At 35.4% G+C, this 17,385-nt stretch overlaps 1 protein-coding gene across 1 annotated transcript in view; it reads left to right on the plus strand.

The window, feature by feature from the left end:
- IMMP2L (inner mitochondrial membrane peptidase subunit 2) overlaps window positions 1-17,385 on the plus strand; it is a 406,503-nt gene that overhangs the window by 305,457 nt on the left and 83,661 nt on the right. The window contains exon 5 of the mRNA XM_036400427.1: window positions 8,985-9,087. Within this exon, the coding sequence (XP_036256320.1) occupies window positions 8,985-9,087 (103 nt within the window). The remainder of the gene's footprint in view (window positions 1-8,984; window positions 9,088-17,385) is intronic.

A 17,385-nucleotide genomic window follows, 5' to 3' on the forward strand; every position in this document is an offset into this window, starting at 1 on the left:
ACATATTGACTTTAAATATAGAATTTTCTAATACTCATTTTAAATAATAATGCTCTCAATATTGTTTGAGATAGTAATGTAAGTTATAAATGGACCTTGTAAAAAATATGGTCCTTGAACAGATTTTCCACAGTACCACCTTTGCAGTATTTTGCTTTAGATTTAATCAATCTAGGGAAAAAGCCCAAACAAAACAAAATCAAACCCAAAACCAACCAACCAACCAATGAACCAAAAACAACCCTCCCCCACAAAAAAAAGTAAAACTAGACAAAACACCCTGAACCCAACCCTGATTCTGGACTTACCTCTATTATTTCAAAAACAGGTTTGCAGTAGTCATCCATAGCTTCATTAAAATTCAACAAAATTGTATTTTCCTGAATGGGTTGAGGAGATCTGCTGTGGAAAGGATCATAAAATAAGAATGTTGCTAGAGCTAGAACAGATGAAAGGGAAAAGAAAGGGGCAAACAATTTATAGGGTATAGGGTAGAAGGCCCAAGTACAAAACTATTCACGGATGTTACAGGAGAAATGATAAAGTTGTCTCTGTGAGGGAAACTACTGTTAGTTGATCTTTCTTAGCAGTGGGAGCAAATTAGTTCTGCTTTGCTGGGACAAACAATATTAAATGCTTCATGCCTCCTGACTAGGTAAGCAAAACTCTCAGGAACAGAGGGAAATTCCTGTGCTGCTGAGTGTTATGTGCATGGGGATGTGCAGTGGCCTTTTACAGTTCCTGAAGGGAGGTAGTATGAATTGAAAAAAATTACAGAAAGCAATGTGAGGCTGGAAATGGGAATCATAAAAAGTGACTGCAAATGAATGAAAAGAAATTTTGCCCAAGGAGAAATTATTTCCGTAAAATCCAGATCCCCTGGCATTGCTGGTAAGTACTACCTCTAGAACTCTACAGTTCACAAGACATAGAAAAGAGCTTCTGTCAGCTGTAGTGTTTTTGAATCAGCTTACAGAATGCTTTCCAGCACCAGGGTAACAGACCTTTATGATGCAAACACCTACATATTGGTAAAAGTATTAAGAGGGGCAAAACCTAGGCCCTAGGTATATACTGTATCTTTAAAGCAGAGGAAAATAAATTCTAGAAATGCTATCAACTCATATCATTATCCAAGATCAAATTAAATTATAGCTTTGGGAAATATTCTTAGTGAATGGCAGGAATCATGAAAATCTTCTCCAGAAAGAGATATATGAAGGTAAAGAGCATTGAGATAAAGAATTTATTTTATCATGTGCATTGGTCATACAGAACAGCAGCAGCTCCATAGCTGCTTCCTCATTAAAAAGCATAAGAGTATTTTGAGGATATTTTGAAAATTCAGGAAAGAAGAAAGAAAGAAACAACAGGAAAATTAATTGCATTGACATATGCCTTGAACATAAACTGGAGCAATTATCTGGGAAATGGTGTGATATTAAGGGAGTTAAGAGACATAAATTTGTCCTTCTAAGTCTTTGGTATATTTTCGGCAAACATATCTGGATTCAGAAGTATGATTAGTGTCCTTTTCTGGTAAATTGATCTATGAAAGATACTTTTGCTCATAGCAATGATGTAATGAATTTTGTGAATCTCACAATCAATGATCTCATATCTTTTCACTCTTATAATTATTTCTAGTCTCTTTCTTGTTACATTGTCCTCTCATAAAAATGAGGTGTTAACAAGGCTTGAAATGAGCCTAATCTCTCTAGTAGATGAACTGGCTTATTCTTTGTCCTTTCAATCATATTATTATTTTAGATAAATATGCACAAATCCAGTAATTTTCCTGAATATCATGTGTTTTAAAAGTTAACTGCATTATGCTGATGCTGGTGAAGCAAGTAATGGGTAAATCACTATTTTTTTAAGAATGACATGCTTTGTGTGAAATTATCTAATTAATGAAGCAGAACTACATCATCTCCTGTACTTTCCATATCAGATTTCTACTTATTTGTAGCACTGTTGAGATACAGGAACCTGCACTGGTGCACTGTGGTAGGAATGCTTTAGCTGGGAAAAAAGAGATAGCATTTGTAGTTCAACTTGCTTTAACTGCTTTGTGTAAAGGGGTGTTTTTGTAATCATAATTCTGTTCCAAATGAGGAAACCAGTAAATTAGTGTTCATTTTTCCTGAGACTCCAAAATATTTGATGGCAAAAAGTGTAACAGATTTTAGATAATCAAAAAATTACCCAATTGTAGGCAGAGGGAATCACTGCCTCCATAATGGCTATTCCTAATGTCACTGGGTGGATTATTTTGTTTCAGATTGTATCATCTCTGTCATTTACACGTCTTCCATTGTGGGCTCCCTTCTCAATATAGCAGGTCTGGCAATGCTTATGAAGCAATACTTGAAGCATTAAGAATCCTCCAGCACTTTCCAGGTTCTGAGTTTGGATGCATTTTTTATAGTCAGGCCTGTCAAAAGCTGGTGGATCTGTAGGTTATATGGAAAACATTTCAGCTCTGAGGCAAAAGCTAATAGCTGCACACAGCTGAAGAATATTCCCTCATCCATTTGCTTACTCTCATGCATAGTCTGTAGGTGTCCTTCAGAAAAAAAAATTAGTTGCTTCACATATATAACACTGCCTTTATATCTTTATGTATGTGTAAGGGAAGAGTTAAAGTAGGAAGGCACAGATGGCTGTATGTGTGTGTTGGAAGTGAAAAAGGAGATTTCTTAGGAGCTGGAAGGTGTTTAGTGTCATGTGTAAGATTCCCTGCAGTGATACTAATATAACTTACATGTTATATTGCAGTAAGGTTCATGTTTTGGGATCTGGGTGTCACTTGAAATTGAATATCTTAGCATTTGTTCATTCTGTGGATTTGATTAAGATGGATGTATGTGGAAAAAGTTCTACATTATGGTGTGTTGAAGCTGGCTGAATGCCAGGTGCCCACCAAAGCTGCTTATCACTCTCCGCCTCAGACATGAGAGAAAAAGTGGAACAAAAGTCCTGGGGGTGGGGATAAGGGCAAGCAGAGATCAGTCACCTGTTACCATCTTGGGCAAAATGAACTCAGCATTTCAGGGGAAATTAGTGTATTTTATTACCAAGCAAATCAGGGTATAGGATAATGAGAAATAAACCCAAATCTTTAAAACACCTTCTTCCATCATTCCCTTCTTCCTTGACTCAACTTTACTTTCCATTTTTTCTCCCTCTTCCCTTGCGGTGGTGCAAGGGAACATGGAATGGGTGTTGTGATCATTTCATCACATCTGCTTCTTTCCCCTCAGGGAGAGGATTCCTCACACTCTTCTTCTGCTTGATCTTCGTGTTTCTCTGATGGGACAGTCCCCAGCATGAACTTTTCCAATGTGACTCCTTCTCACACTTTGCAGTTCATGAACTCCAGCATGGGTCCCTTCCATTCAGTGCAGTCCTTCAGGAGCAGACTGCTCTAGTGCAGGTCCTCTGTGGGGTGATAAGTCCTGCAGGGAAACCTACTCCAGCATGGACTCCTCTCTCCTTGGGGCCACATGACTGCCAGGACCCTGCTCCAGAGTGGGCTTCCCTTGCAGTCAAAGTGTCCTTCAAGCATCTGCTTGATCCATTTTGGGGTCCTCTGTGGGCTGCAAGTGGAACTCTGCTCCACCATGGACCTCCATGGGCTGCAGAGGCACAGCCTGACTCATCATGGTCTGCACCAGGATCTGAAAGGGAATTTATGCTCTTATATCTGGACCACCTCCTCCTCCTTCGTCACTAACCCCCTGGTGTGTGCAGAGCTAAAATATAATATCATTCTCTTGGTGAAATTACCATTGTACAACAACTTTTCCCCCTTCACTCCATTATCCCACAGGCCCTATCACTACTGCAGAGGGGCTTGGCCATGGCCAGCAGTGGGTCCATCTTGGAGCTGGCCAGCATTGGCCTTTTTGGACATGGAAGAAGCTTGTGACAGCTTCTCACAGAACCTGTAGACCTCATGCTACCAAAACCTGGCCACACAAACCCAATAAACATGGACAGCAATTCATGTTGCTTGGAGAAAGTTGTTCTTAAGTGTGATAGAGACTACCTATTTTACAAGGGTTTGTATTTTTGTTTTATCTCCTCTGTTCCCTGTTGACACCCAAAGATATGCAGATTGCTGAGACCTTTGGATTTCTCAAGGTCAAATCAAACTGAAGGGAATCATTCCTCATCCAGCTTAACTGAGCCAAGTTGCTTGCTTTGGCACTGCTGCCGCATCCTAAAAAAGCAGATTTTTCTTGCTTGTGGGCAGGTGGTTAGAATACCATATAGAGCTCATTTTTGACTGTCAAGATTGAAATTATTTCTCAGCCAAGGATAGCTATAAGTACATCTGTTAGCTATTAAATTGTGGAGAAAAAAAAAACAACTTTGCAAAGGTTCAAAATGTACCTCATATGTAAGAAAAAAGTAAATCAGAATTTCAGACCAACTCCTGTAAAAATGTCTAAAAAGATAAATGCAATTCCATTATGCTCTGAACAAGAAAACTGCAGCTCTGGTAGACCCTGTTCTTAAGCCAATGAGACTTCAACTACAGTTTGAGCAACAGCAGCACAGGTGATTATTTACTAATGTGTCGAAGACTTCCGTAAAACCTGAAATTATTTTTTTGCTCACACCAGTATGGTTTTTGACATATGTTTGCTGTTCTATATATCAAAATCTGGGTAGTTTGATGTCTTTGCCTGTAGTATTGCCAAAGCAAACCATTTAAATGGGAAGAATAAGAGGTGTGAAATATTTTTTAGTTTTTATTATAAGATAATAAATTTAAGAAAGTGAAAGACTACTCTTCATTAGTAGAGGCTTTATGAAGTTCAAGAGGTTGTTCAGTAATTATAACTCATTCTAATGAACTAGATTTGAAATTAACAAATACTAAGTTAATTATTACTTACAGCATTTTTTCTCTTAAGAATTCATCCAGATATCTTCTAAATTTAATTAAAAACTTCATGTGTGAGAGCTAACAGAGGTCATGGTTACAATCAGTCAGAGAAATGAGTCTAAGGATGCTCAACTAAGAAAGAAAAATAGAAGTTTGTAATGCTTTCCAAATATATTATTGAGTGCAATTCCTTTGTAGCAAAGACCTCTCACAAGGAATTTATGTAAAATTCCTGATGAGCTAGTAGTGCTTTTAAATTGATATTTTCTTTTAGTTTTGCAGCCATTGTTGAAGAGTGCTAGAAGCATTCTAAAGCATTTTTTCACTTTGAATTGTATTTATTTTTCACTGAACTATTGATCATTACACTTACAATTGTTATTCATTTACACAGATCTAAACCCCCAAATGTGATAGCAGTCTGCAAGGCTCTCCTAAGAAAAAGGGTGGAGTCAACACTTTTCAAAAATGCTTGTGTTAGTAAATTGGCCTTGTACGATTGCACAAAGTGATGGACAATAGTTTTATTTCAGCATGCCCAGCTAAAATGTTTAACAAGTGAAACAAATAAATGCTAGTTTGTACATTTAGACCAGGAGCCATATTGCCACTGCAACACACATATGTGGTCTTTTCCTTGTAATTTTGGTCAGAGATTAAAATTTCTGCAGGATTCATGGAAGAGAGGGACATTGACTAATTCTGACTATGATCAATTTGGATTCTCTTCTTAGGAAAGAAAACCAAGTTTGTGGTTTTTTATTTTAAAAATATCAACATAGTCTCTGCAAGAGTAGTTAAAAATAACCTACCATTATGACCAAACATGGCTTTCTAAAGCCTGTAGCCTTGTTTGTTTGCAGCAATACTTCATTGCTCTATTCTGGAGTAACTCAAAAATGAAATTATTTTAAAAATTAGGACCAATATCAAGAAACAGAGGGTCCAGCTCACTCTAACATGAGCCTTTGCTGTAGTTTGTTATTAATGCATGCAGTAAAAATCTCGAATAGAAGTTTGTTTTCAAATTCCAGTGTTCCACAGGACAGTGTTTGCAATAGTATTGCTAGAAAGAATACAGAGTTCCCAGATAACTGCCCTATGCAATACTGCAGTAAGATTTTTAAGCAATTGCTCTAGGAAAATAGATTTTCTTGTCTTTCTTCTCTTCACAGGTATGAGGGCACTTATTTTTTACAATATATCTTCTTTTTTATTTTTTTAGCCTACACATGGGCAAAATTTGATGATTTATATAGCCAATACATGAAATGGCAGAATGTTTTACATTTAACTGCTGAGTTTAAGGTATTTACTCATGAAGTATCACTCCTATCTACTGAAGTAGACAATTAAAACTGCTGCTTTTGTTTCTTTTCCATTTCTTTTTTTCTCCCCTATTCCCTTAATATGTTTATTAATATTGTCAATTTGAATTCTATTTCCTCTAAGTAAAAACTACTTGTATACAATAATCTGCTTTTTTCAGTATGAGAATTTGTATATAACTCCTCTTTAATCACTAAAAGAGACTTTATTTTTGCATAATTGTAGAAAAATATTCTGGTTTATGATGCTTATCTCAAGAGTAGAAAAGAAATATGTATTTTCCATGTTTTAGAAATAATAAAAAGAACCAATAATAGCTAATGCACTCTGCAATTTTTCTCTTTTTGCCTTAGGCCTTAAAGAACACACCATACACCTGTGTTAAACCCTTAGATTTTCACAGGGTCTCTGAAAACCTTTGCAAGACCTCTCCATGCAGACCATTTTTTTCCTCCAATTTTATTTCTAAGTACTTATTACAAAACTTTTTTTCCCTTCCTCTTAGTGATTTCCCAATCATAATAAAGGAGGAGATTATTTAGGGATAAGAGATTGTGTCAGGTCTGAAATTGAATCACTGACTGGCCTTTGCCATATTATTTTCCTGACATTTGTGAGGTAAACATGCCAGTAGAATTAACTTTCAAATCCTTTCCCCTTCTGAGTGAATTTAGTTTTGTGCATGAAGTCTGTAAGCGTACAAAACTTTATCACAATATACTCTTGTGCATTCAGGAGGACAAATGGAAGAGAAAATTAAATATTTTTTTTAGCTATTGTTTGCCTTTATCACTGATGGAAGAGACCCATTTAAAAATTTTCTGAAGTGTCTAATCAAACAGCTGAATTAATGAACAACTATCAACCTACACTTTAAAACATTTTACTAGTAAAGTATATGATACTTTGTAAAAGAAACTATCAATGAGATGGAGCATTATGAAATCTGAAAACATAAATAATTTTATTGTCCGAACTGTATGCCATATCTATTGGAAAAAAAAAAGGATTTGCATAGTAATAAATGGCTTTTTTTAGCATAATTGAATTATTATAGTGTACTCATTGTATTTAGGAAATCATATATTTACCAACTAGGACAGTTTTGCATTTTTGTTTTGAATGGTTTAGGAATTCAGTCTTGAATAATGTGTAATATGAACTGTTCTGGAAAAAATGAAGCTCAGTCTTTTTCTTTTCTGCAAATAGGCTATTATTTTTTCAGCTTTCAATGAAAGTACATGTAGAATTCCATTAGAATATAGTACTGGAATGCTCATCCTTTTAGCTGCCAAAAAATATGCTCAATGAAAGTACATGTAGAATTTCATTAGAATATAGTACTGGAATGCTCATCCTTTTAGCTGCCAAAATCTGTTTGAAAAAGGATTAGTCAGATTTTGTGACTTACAAATAAAGTAATTATTATTTTTATTTGATTAATATAGTCAAAGTTAATATAATGCACTTTTGAGGATTCCTTATTCATCTAATATTTCATGGCCTCCAGGTTATTGATTAGGTCGTCCTTTTAACATACTCACCCTCCCTTCCAGCCAAAACAAGCCTCCCCAAACCCAATATTTTTCATTTTGATTTGTGAATATCCCTGATTAGTGCTGTTGCACAGTCCAGCTTAATCTCCTGGTGAAGATGCTTTTCTGTCTCCAGTTGAATTTTTTTTAGTTTTAGAGTGTGCTCCTTCTGCTCTGAGGGCATATCTTCCAGACAGTGAAAAGCAATGAGCAGCTGGAGGCAACAAGCTAGATCAAAAGTCTGTTTCTGTAGATGGACAGATTTGTTTATTCAAAACTAAATAAGAGGTATCACTATTCGTAGTCCCATCTGTAAATACTTTATCCTGGTAATAATTCAGTGTGCATGACAATTGCTGTCTGTGGTTAAAGCACAACAACATCACTGCATGAATGATTGCAGAATAACAGGTCCCATCTGAAAAAAGCGGAAGTGTGTGGTAGAAGGCAGACTGGCATTGTGAAAATGACAGCTACTTGGGGAACTAAATACAGGAATTTTGCATCCTCTGCACCTCAGCTTTAGTACTAATCTGTAGTTTGTCATTTTGTAATACTGGGACATGCTGCAGCAATATGATTTTCTGTAGAGGATGGCATCAATGTCATTTTTCTTCATCACTTGGTGTTCTCTTAAAGGTTTTTTCTAAGTTTATCCTGTTTAGCTTGTGGCAGCTGAACAAATCCTACCCCCAGGACAGAATAATTGCAGGAATTTGAGGCCAGTTCAGATACAACAGTATATTTTTGATGAAGAAAAACAGTCTTAAACTTTTTCATTACGTGACTGCCAGATATGAATGTTCACTGGTATTTACCTGAGATAAAATATGATGGTTCAAAATTTTGCTACTACAGAAGTGAAGTTAATAACCTGTTATTTATATTTAACTGAAAAGTCTCTTCCTTTCATGTGTTGTGATTTCTGACAAAACAATGTAGTAAACAGTTGATAGTGCAACCAGCTCATACAAAAATTTTTATATATTTTGACTTGAGTAACACTCTTGAAGTCCAAAGGAATTCATTGCAGGCAGTTTAAACTAATGCTGAGTTGTATGCAAGGTCAAATTCCATACCCAGAAATATGTGAATTTTTCCTAATAAAACATTGTTGGGTTTGGGGGGTTTTGTTTATGTTTTTGTTTTTGGGTTTTTGAGGAGTTGTTTGTTTGTTTTTAAAATCTTTTAAACTAACCATTTTTTCCATTTCTGCTTAGAACCATTGGATACAAAAAGAAGTATGTGAAAGTTCCACACGGTCATATTTGGGTGGAAGGGGATCACCATGGGCACAGCTTTGACAGCAACGCTTTTGGTCCTGTAAGTCAATTCTCTGCATGTCACACTTTGCAACTGAAAAACTGTGCATATGTGAAACACAGTGAGTATGAAATTGATTGTGAGTGTAGTTTTGTTATTTTTGTGAGAATTATTAAACTTTAAAAAATATCTTGGTCAGCAGATATTGAGTTTTTTCTTAGCTATTATAAAAAGAATAAGGACTTCTTTCAATTCCCCACATGGAAGGGGATGTGGTAGAGATTTTAAATTTGGAGGAATATGCTGGAGTTGTAGCCAGAGGGTGAGCCAGCTCCCTGTAGCTGACAGATGCTCCCTGAGGACATTTTGCCAGCTGATACAATTTGGAATGATTCCCTCCTGGGAACTTTGTCCTGCTTTAGTGCCAGTGCTGGGATAAAGAACTGGGGAACTGTAACCATGCTTAACAAGCATTAACTGGTAAATTGGTCAGTGGACAATAGTAGAGATATTTAAAAGTTTTCCCAAAGTAAATATTAAAATTTTCTTTGCATATTGAAGGAAAAGAAAATGTAATCCATAAAATCTGTTTCTTGATGGGTAAAAGTGTGCATCTTTTTGTCAGGAGGACAGTCAATTCTTTCTCTGAACTCTAGTTTGGGTTGGTTTTGGCTTTGTTGCGCTTTGTATAGATTCTTGTTCTTGTTTTAGCTTAATCTAGCATGCAGGAAATAGTTGCATAAACTTTGTATCCTGCTGTGGAAATACAAACTCTTTTAGCCCTATTCCACATGCAGGATTTTTCTCTCTTATTAAGAGAGAATATTCCTCTAATGTTATTTAAAAACCCACTGTTTGTTATAGGGAAGCTGTCAAGACTGGATTTTTCCACCCTTATGCATTTCATATCTATTTCATACAGAAGTCATCCTACTAACTAATTGAATTAATGACAAGAAGGGCCTTATGAGTTTATCTGGCTTCTTGAAGTTTAGCCCAATTATTAAATTGAAATAATTGTTCTCAAGAAATAATACAAAATAGGCCCACTGTCTGATTTGGAGTATGTAATGGTGATGCCTTCTTTTAGTTTGTCTCACATTTTGTGTGCTTGTATTTCCTGCTGTTTTTCATTATTATTTTCCTTCTACTATCTTCCAAAATCTCTAACATCTAGTTTTAGAGGTTCTTTCCAACAGAATTAAGTCAGTCTATCCTGTGCAGGTATCTCTTTCCTCCCTTAGTAAGCTTTTCTCTGTCACTCTCTGTTCCCAACATAAATCTTAGTCATAAAGCCACTAATCTTCTTTTCACTTACAAATATATTGCCAATGTAGGCTCAGAGCATAAAGAACCTTTAGCAGTTGGACATTGGTTTCAGATTTACAGCAGCTCACACAGAAATTCACACAAGGTAAAATCCTCAAGGTAGCCACAATGCAGCTTTCATGCAAGATAGAATGCTGGGGTAAATCTAAATACCCTCAGATTTTTGCTCCATTCACTGATGTTTATAAATATTAGTAAATCCCCTTCACTAGTCTTTGACCTCACATTAATCATCAATTGTTAGCCAGCATCAGATAGTATATCATTTTCTTAGAGCAATGGCACTTTTGAGAGCTAGCAGGACAGGTTTTGACAGTGAATTCTTTATCTTTCTTCAGGAAGAATGACCTTTGTATTGCTTTGATGAATACATTATGGGCAAGTCAGCTGTAAATAGGTATTTTCGTCTCAAATTAAATTAGAACAGCAATCGCTGAATGCAAGCAGAAGGAACAGAAGAGATCACAGTGTTTGAAACTAGCTCCAGAATGCTAAAATATAGAATTTTTCTGTCTGTAAAAGAAAGTGGAAAGTGCATTTAGAAGGACACACTGCACTCTAAGTTCTTTTCATCCTACACATGTAAGATTTTAGGTTACCGGGACATTTTTACTGCTCTTCTGTACTCTGGAGATTATTTGCACAAGTGAATTAAAATATTAAAATCACTCTTTCAAGCCATTCAGAAGGTATGTACTTTTTGTAAAAAAAAATTCTCTCCTAAGACTGCAGCAGTGGTAAGGAACAGACATGGTAAGAGATGGAAATGTTTTTCTCTCTTTGTTAGTATAAAGGTCACTTAAGATATGGGGTTAAATGTGTGTCACATTAGGACATGTATGTCACAATTCTGACTTTCAAAATGATGTTTTCTTGAATCAAAAGATGCACTAGAAATAGTGGGGTGCTTAAGTGGACTGTGTTGTAGGCTACCATTTCCTCTATTTTCATGGGATTGTATAGTAGGAAGGCATTTGTAGTGCAGATAGACTCAGTAATGTTTTGTAGATGAACTTAATGAATTACATGGGGCATAAAAGGAAATTATAGAAAAACAGATTGAGAACAGATGTCAGAATATTTTTTTTCTCTTAGAGAATAACTCTGTGTAATGGCTGCTAATGGGTTAGGTTGATAAAGCATAAACCCTGATACCAATCAAGTTCTAAATTATATGCACCTTTGGAGAGATAGGAATTTCTAAACTGCAGAATTTGGCCTGATTAAACTGTGTTTATTTAGTTCATAAAAATGTTATAAAATAAATAATATCTTGTTATTGCATGGTTTTACAAGGCAAAAATTGGATTTTTAAAGAATAGACACATATTTTCCTGAAGTGTGTAAATAGAATGAAAGTGTTTAAACTAAGATTTTTAAGGTTTACTATTTTCTTTCTTAGTTTTGTCTTTGAATAAAATGAATACCTTAACTGATAGTAGAAAAATAACAGGGTATCTATGGTTAATGCTGAATTAGAAATGCTATTAGCTTTGTATGTGATCAAAACTTAGATATTCATTACCTTTTCTTAATACGGGACTAAATTAATTAATTAATGGCTATTGTACATTGTCTTTAAAAAAAATGCTTTGTGTAATACTGAATAGCAGGTGATACAAAATACTATTGCTGTAATACTGATGTGTTTCAGGTTTGGAAATCTGCCAGCCATTCTTAACAGTGAAAATAGCTGTTTTGAATAGAAGCCAATAAACATCTAGAGAACTTGCATATTTTTACTATAATTTAAGGGGTAAAAAATTACATCTTATTGGATTTTTTTTCAGTTACTTGGACTAGGATAGAGATTTCTCTTACATTGACTGTTGCTGTTTCTAAATTCTGAGTGAAGTTTTATAATATTAGGGTACCATTCCTTATTTGGCATACTACAGAAATGTGACAATGAATAGCTAATATAATAAAGGTACCACTTATTAAATTTTTTTTTGTTTTCAGTTCTGGTAGTTTTACTATTTGATGGACCTTTTTACTATGAGTTGTAGTTCAACAGCATAGGAAATATAGAAGTAATGTTCCTGGCAATGGTTTTGCTTTCTTAGATCAGAAATGCAGGAGATATTATAAAAACTGATGAAGTATTAGAATCCTCTGCTGCTTCAAATTCCTAAACAATTTTAAAGGGTTAACTTTATGCCAGATCAGGTATTGTCTTTGCTTGCATAGTCAGGATAATATCAGCATAAAAGCAAAGTCACAATTTATATTCTGTGTCCAATATTCTGGCTAACTCAAGGGAAAAGTCATTATAAACTGTACTTTGTGTAGATTAAATGTTTAGAGCTGGCAGCCAGCAGTGCAGAGGTGGTTATCCAAACAATATGTGAGGGTATCTAAGAAACAGTTATTAATAAGTGCATGGAATAACTGATATATTCCTGGATGTACACATGTGCAATGAGAAGCTCTCTCATAATTTTTTAAGTAAAACCGGCAAATTTTATCCTATAATGCTCTTATTTATACATTTACATGTTTCCAAATGCCTCCAACCTGGGGATATGAAGGACCTTTATAAAATTAGGGCTTGCAATCAATGGCAGTCTTTCAGCTGTCATGTATAAGACCTGAACAAAAGCTCATTAAAGTCAATGAGAGCTTTCTATTGGCTTTAATGGCTTTGGAGAAAGTTCTTTCTAAATTAACCTGTACAATCCAGTGTAAGGGCAAAAAAAGCTATTATCCTCCTTATCTTCCTTGGAAACTTGTGACACAGGTAGGTTCAGTACCCTGTCAAAAATATCTTTTTTTGCCTATCCAGGTCCCTATCTCAGCTCTTTTCCTAAAAATACATTTTTAATGTGTTTATTTTCAAAACTTGTTGAACCTGAGCCTAAATTTTTTGTTTGACAGAAGTTTTGCATTTATAAGCTTCAAATAAGTAAATTGCTTGTAGTTAGCATTACTGTAGAGGCCAATTTTTATGATTGCCTATTCTGTACTGTACATTCATGGAATAAAATATCTGAAAAACCTTTCTATCTGTTTAACCACATTTTCATTTAAAAGCACAAACCTGTAGGCTGTGGCTAGGAAACTATAAACTAGGATGACACTAAACAGAATATGCTGGATTTATTAGGTATTTTGATTTGATTTTCAAAGGCAATCATCATCCCTTTCAGCTATAAGATAGGAATAGTTTAACTGTTAACCCTCAACAGGCAAATTAAATTACTTACAGTAGCAGAATGTAGCCTCTTATGATTGTTTTAGGCTGATCTAGTCTTTCTCTCTGTAATTACTGTTAGTGAATACATGTAGTCAAAAGCACAAAATAAGAAAATTACATTAGAGAGTAAGTTGAATGGAAATATGACACTTCTAGCAGAGTGCAGAGGTTACTGCTGGTAAAGGAAATATTTAAACCAAGATGTCTGCAGCCAGTGAGAGTACCTCTGCTTCATTCGATCTGTCATCTTCTGAGGGAGGTTCAGTGGACAATTGAAGGAGGAAACAGATCTCTGTCTGCAGTTTTGAATTACTTACATAACAGCAAACAAACAATGCCACATGTCCTAAGAGGGCACATCATCTTGGTGATGATCTTGCCATCTGGAGAAACTCTCATATGTGAGCTGTAAACTAGTGCAAGGATTACATATCTCCCTGAAATGGAGCAGCCTCTAAGACAAGAGGTGGGAAGAGTTTAACAGCTCCCAGCAGTGCACTGAGCATCACTGCATTAAATTGCACAATAAGGCTCATAGCTAGGGCACACTTCCCACAGAGAGCTCTGCCAGGACTTGAAATACCTGCTGACTCCAAAATGCCATTCAAAGAGGCTTAAGACAAATATGTCAATGGCAGAGTACCAAAGCCTGTTTTTCTTAGTTTAGAACAGTCAAGAAGAGATAGTCAAGAGTGGCAATACAAAAGTGTGATTTTAACAAGAAAACACTTATCTGTGCTTACTCTCCTAAAGTTTATGTAGGTGAGGAGAAGAGTGATGACGAAGGAGTCAGTGGAGGCTGGGAATGACCTACTGGGGGCTTGTCTGCATTAACTTGCAGACAGATTTTGGAGATTCTTCTGTTAACTTTTTGCTACTACTGCAACCAGTGCACCTTCACTCTGCTATATAGATGTACCTTGGAGAGTGGCATGACTCTCGTGGGGTCAGTGACATTTCTAGTTCTCTCTTGGGTATTAAAGAAGAAATGAAGCCTGTGTTTAAACAGGATGTGTAATGCAAATACGCCATCAATGCCATTCCATATTATTTATCTCTGGCTACTGGCAAAAATGAAACAGGTGAAACTGTTTACAATCAGAAAAAAGACTGCATATGGAGCATGAAGTTACCAGTAGTAAATGGCATGGATGCACAGCTTGAACTTGTAAAAATCTATGGTGAATAAAAAAGATAGGACATTATGTGTTATGACTGATGACAAATAAAGCTCGAAGGGTAAATATGCCTGTCCCTTTGAGAGAATACTGTATGTGAGATGCAAATTGGGATGGTGGCTTTTTTGTGAAGAATGACAATTCACTCCAGGAGCTGCTGAAGGGGAGCCTTGCTAATAAGATTGTGTGGCCTAACTGTCCATTAAATTATCATGGCTAACTGAATTTGCACTATAGGGAATAAAAAGTCCCCTATAGCTGTCCTAATTATTTTGAAAAGTAAAATATTTAGCTTGACTATTTTAAACCAATGCATATGGCTATTATCATGTGACTAAAAGCTCTCAGTGAGGGCTACTCTATTTCTTAGCAATAGAAAGTTTGCTTTTTGTCTTAGTTATGTCAAATCTTATTTTATGCATTCTAGCTAATTTTCTCTATTACTTGTAAATGTAATTTATTTAGCATTGATAAAGCTTCAGTCATTCTGCTTATGGAGCAGGATTTATGTAACAAATTCAAGCACAATGAATTATTAATGCAAATATTTAGTATTTCTGAATGCAAAAACCTTTAATGAATTTTTCAACCACATTGGAAAGAATCATAGTCTGAGCTGCATTTGGCATCACTTATATTGAAATAAACTGGGAAAAATTTGAAACAGTATGGGATTTATTTAATGAAATATTAGAAGAGATCAGAGAGCTGTCAGAATCATGCAATCATTTTTAATTATCTAATTTGAACAGTTGTGCATTCAAATATAATCATTTGTGAAGCTCTGTGTACTCCTTCATCAGTTTCCTTACAATTCCTTACAATTCTATTTCTCTCAAGTTACTGCTTGAAATACCCTTATATTTGATAATCTTTCTGCAGGATTTGTGACATTATAATGTCTATATTGAATTAACAAATTTGCTTGTTTTAATGCATGTGAGGCACAAAGGAATCTTTTCTGACTTCTGTATAGTTTAACAGTGTAGGGAATTTTGATTCATGCTGGCATTCATTTTAAGATTTGCCAGGTCATAATTGAAAAAAACCCCACTTAATGTATTTATTTCTTTATAATTTTACCTCCTTGGACATGGATTACTGTCAAAGTTCAGACAGTGATGACTGAAAAAAGTTCTAAATTTTAGTTTGCAGAATTGTAGTAAATTTTTATTTACCTGATTCCATTTTTGGATATGATAGATGCTTTGGTGTAATAAGTACTCATGTCGTTAAAAGTCCCAAGCCTAAAATAAGACTATTTTATTCTAGCACCTTCTTTAAATGATTGCACATCATATTGGAGGGTTAAAAATGTGTATTTGTATGGCAGTGAATGTGCAAACCAATATGTATGTATTTATTTAGAAGTGTATGTTTTTTCATTTAGAAGTAAAAAATTGAACCATGATGAATATTTTACCAGTACTTCAATGAATTATTAGAGGGAAGTGATGTTTTCCATGCACTTGGTGCAGTCAGGACAGTGTGCTTTGGGGATTCCCTGCAGAAGAGTTGGTAAATAAGGCCTGAGAAAGGCCCCTGTGGCAGAGCTGTAGCTCACCATGCAGAGGTTCAAGAGCAGGCTTTGCTCATGCCGGGGTGGGAGGGCTGCAAGGAGAGGTCAGAGCTGTCCTCAGCTGCGGCACAGGCCAGACTCCTCTGAGACACGGAGTCGTGGCACAGAGACAACAGCCACAGCACCCAAGGTTCTGAACAGACACTAAGTTATTTAAGTCTGGGGCTTTTTTCATTATGGTGAAGTCATGCATTGGTTGCTGAAAAAGTTAGGAAGATCTCAATTTTCAGAGATAGTAAAAAGGTCTGCCTGGAGAGCCCTGAGCAGCCTGAGCTGGCTGAGCCCTGCCATGTAGGAGGCTGCACAAGGTAATCTCCAGATATCCCTTCCTACCTATATGTCTGTGCATATAGGAAAATGATTTTTATTTTGTCAGTACTCTTTTATTTAGCGCTTGGACAGTAAACTGACAAAAGTTATGTGTTAACACTGATGGAATCACATTTATCAAGAGAGAGAAAATAGTAAATTTACTTTTCTATTGCTGCAGTCTCTCAGAGGATTATCAAAGGCATCAGATTGCATTTTAGATTGTACAAATGGTTCTTTGCAAAACTTTATTTGTATTCCCTCTGTTCTAAAATGAATAGTTTAGAAAACATACTAGATATCATGAATTTTCCTAACCAGACCATGCTTAAACTCCAGCCTGAGCAGAGAAGAAAAATTTTCCTCAAATATTAACAGCAAACACTTTTTTTTAAAGCAGTACTTCAGACTTTAAAGGTATGTTATGGAGCAAATAATATTTAATTTTAGCTAAATCTGATTTGGACTAGGATCTTGATCTCTCGAACATTTGTTTTTATATATTTTATGTCTATAAGATCTTAATCAAGTCCAGGGCCTGCAAGTTTCAGACTGCTTCTCTTGTTTATATTGTGTCTTTTCTCCATCTCTTCTTTTGAAAGACTTAATAAATGAAGTACTTTACTTCAAAAGGAGTAATTTTGCTGATTCTGATTATGACAGATAATTCAATAAAAACTTAAATTTTTAATTAAGCAAAACTTTTGCTGTTAAGTAATTTAATTCCTGATTATTATCCAAGCAATTAAAGCATTTTCCAAACTGTG

The sequence above is a fragment of the Molothrus ater genome, chromosome 5, assembly GCF_012460135.2.
Source record: "Molothrus ater isolate BHLD 08-10-18 breed brown headed cowbird chromosome 5, BPBGC_Mater_1.1, whole genome shotgun sequence".
In the NCBI taxonomy this organism is placed as follows: domain Eukaryota; kingdom Metazoa; phylum Chordata; class Aves; order Passeriformes; family Icteridae; genus Molothrus; species Molothrus ater.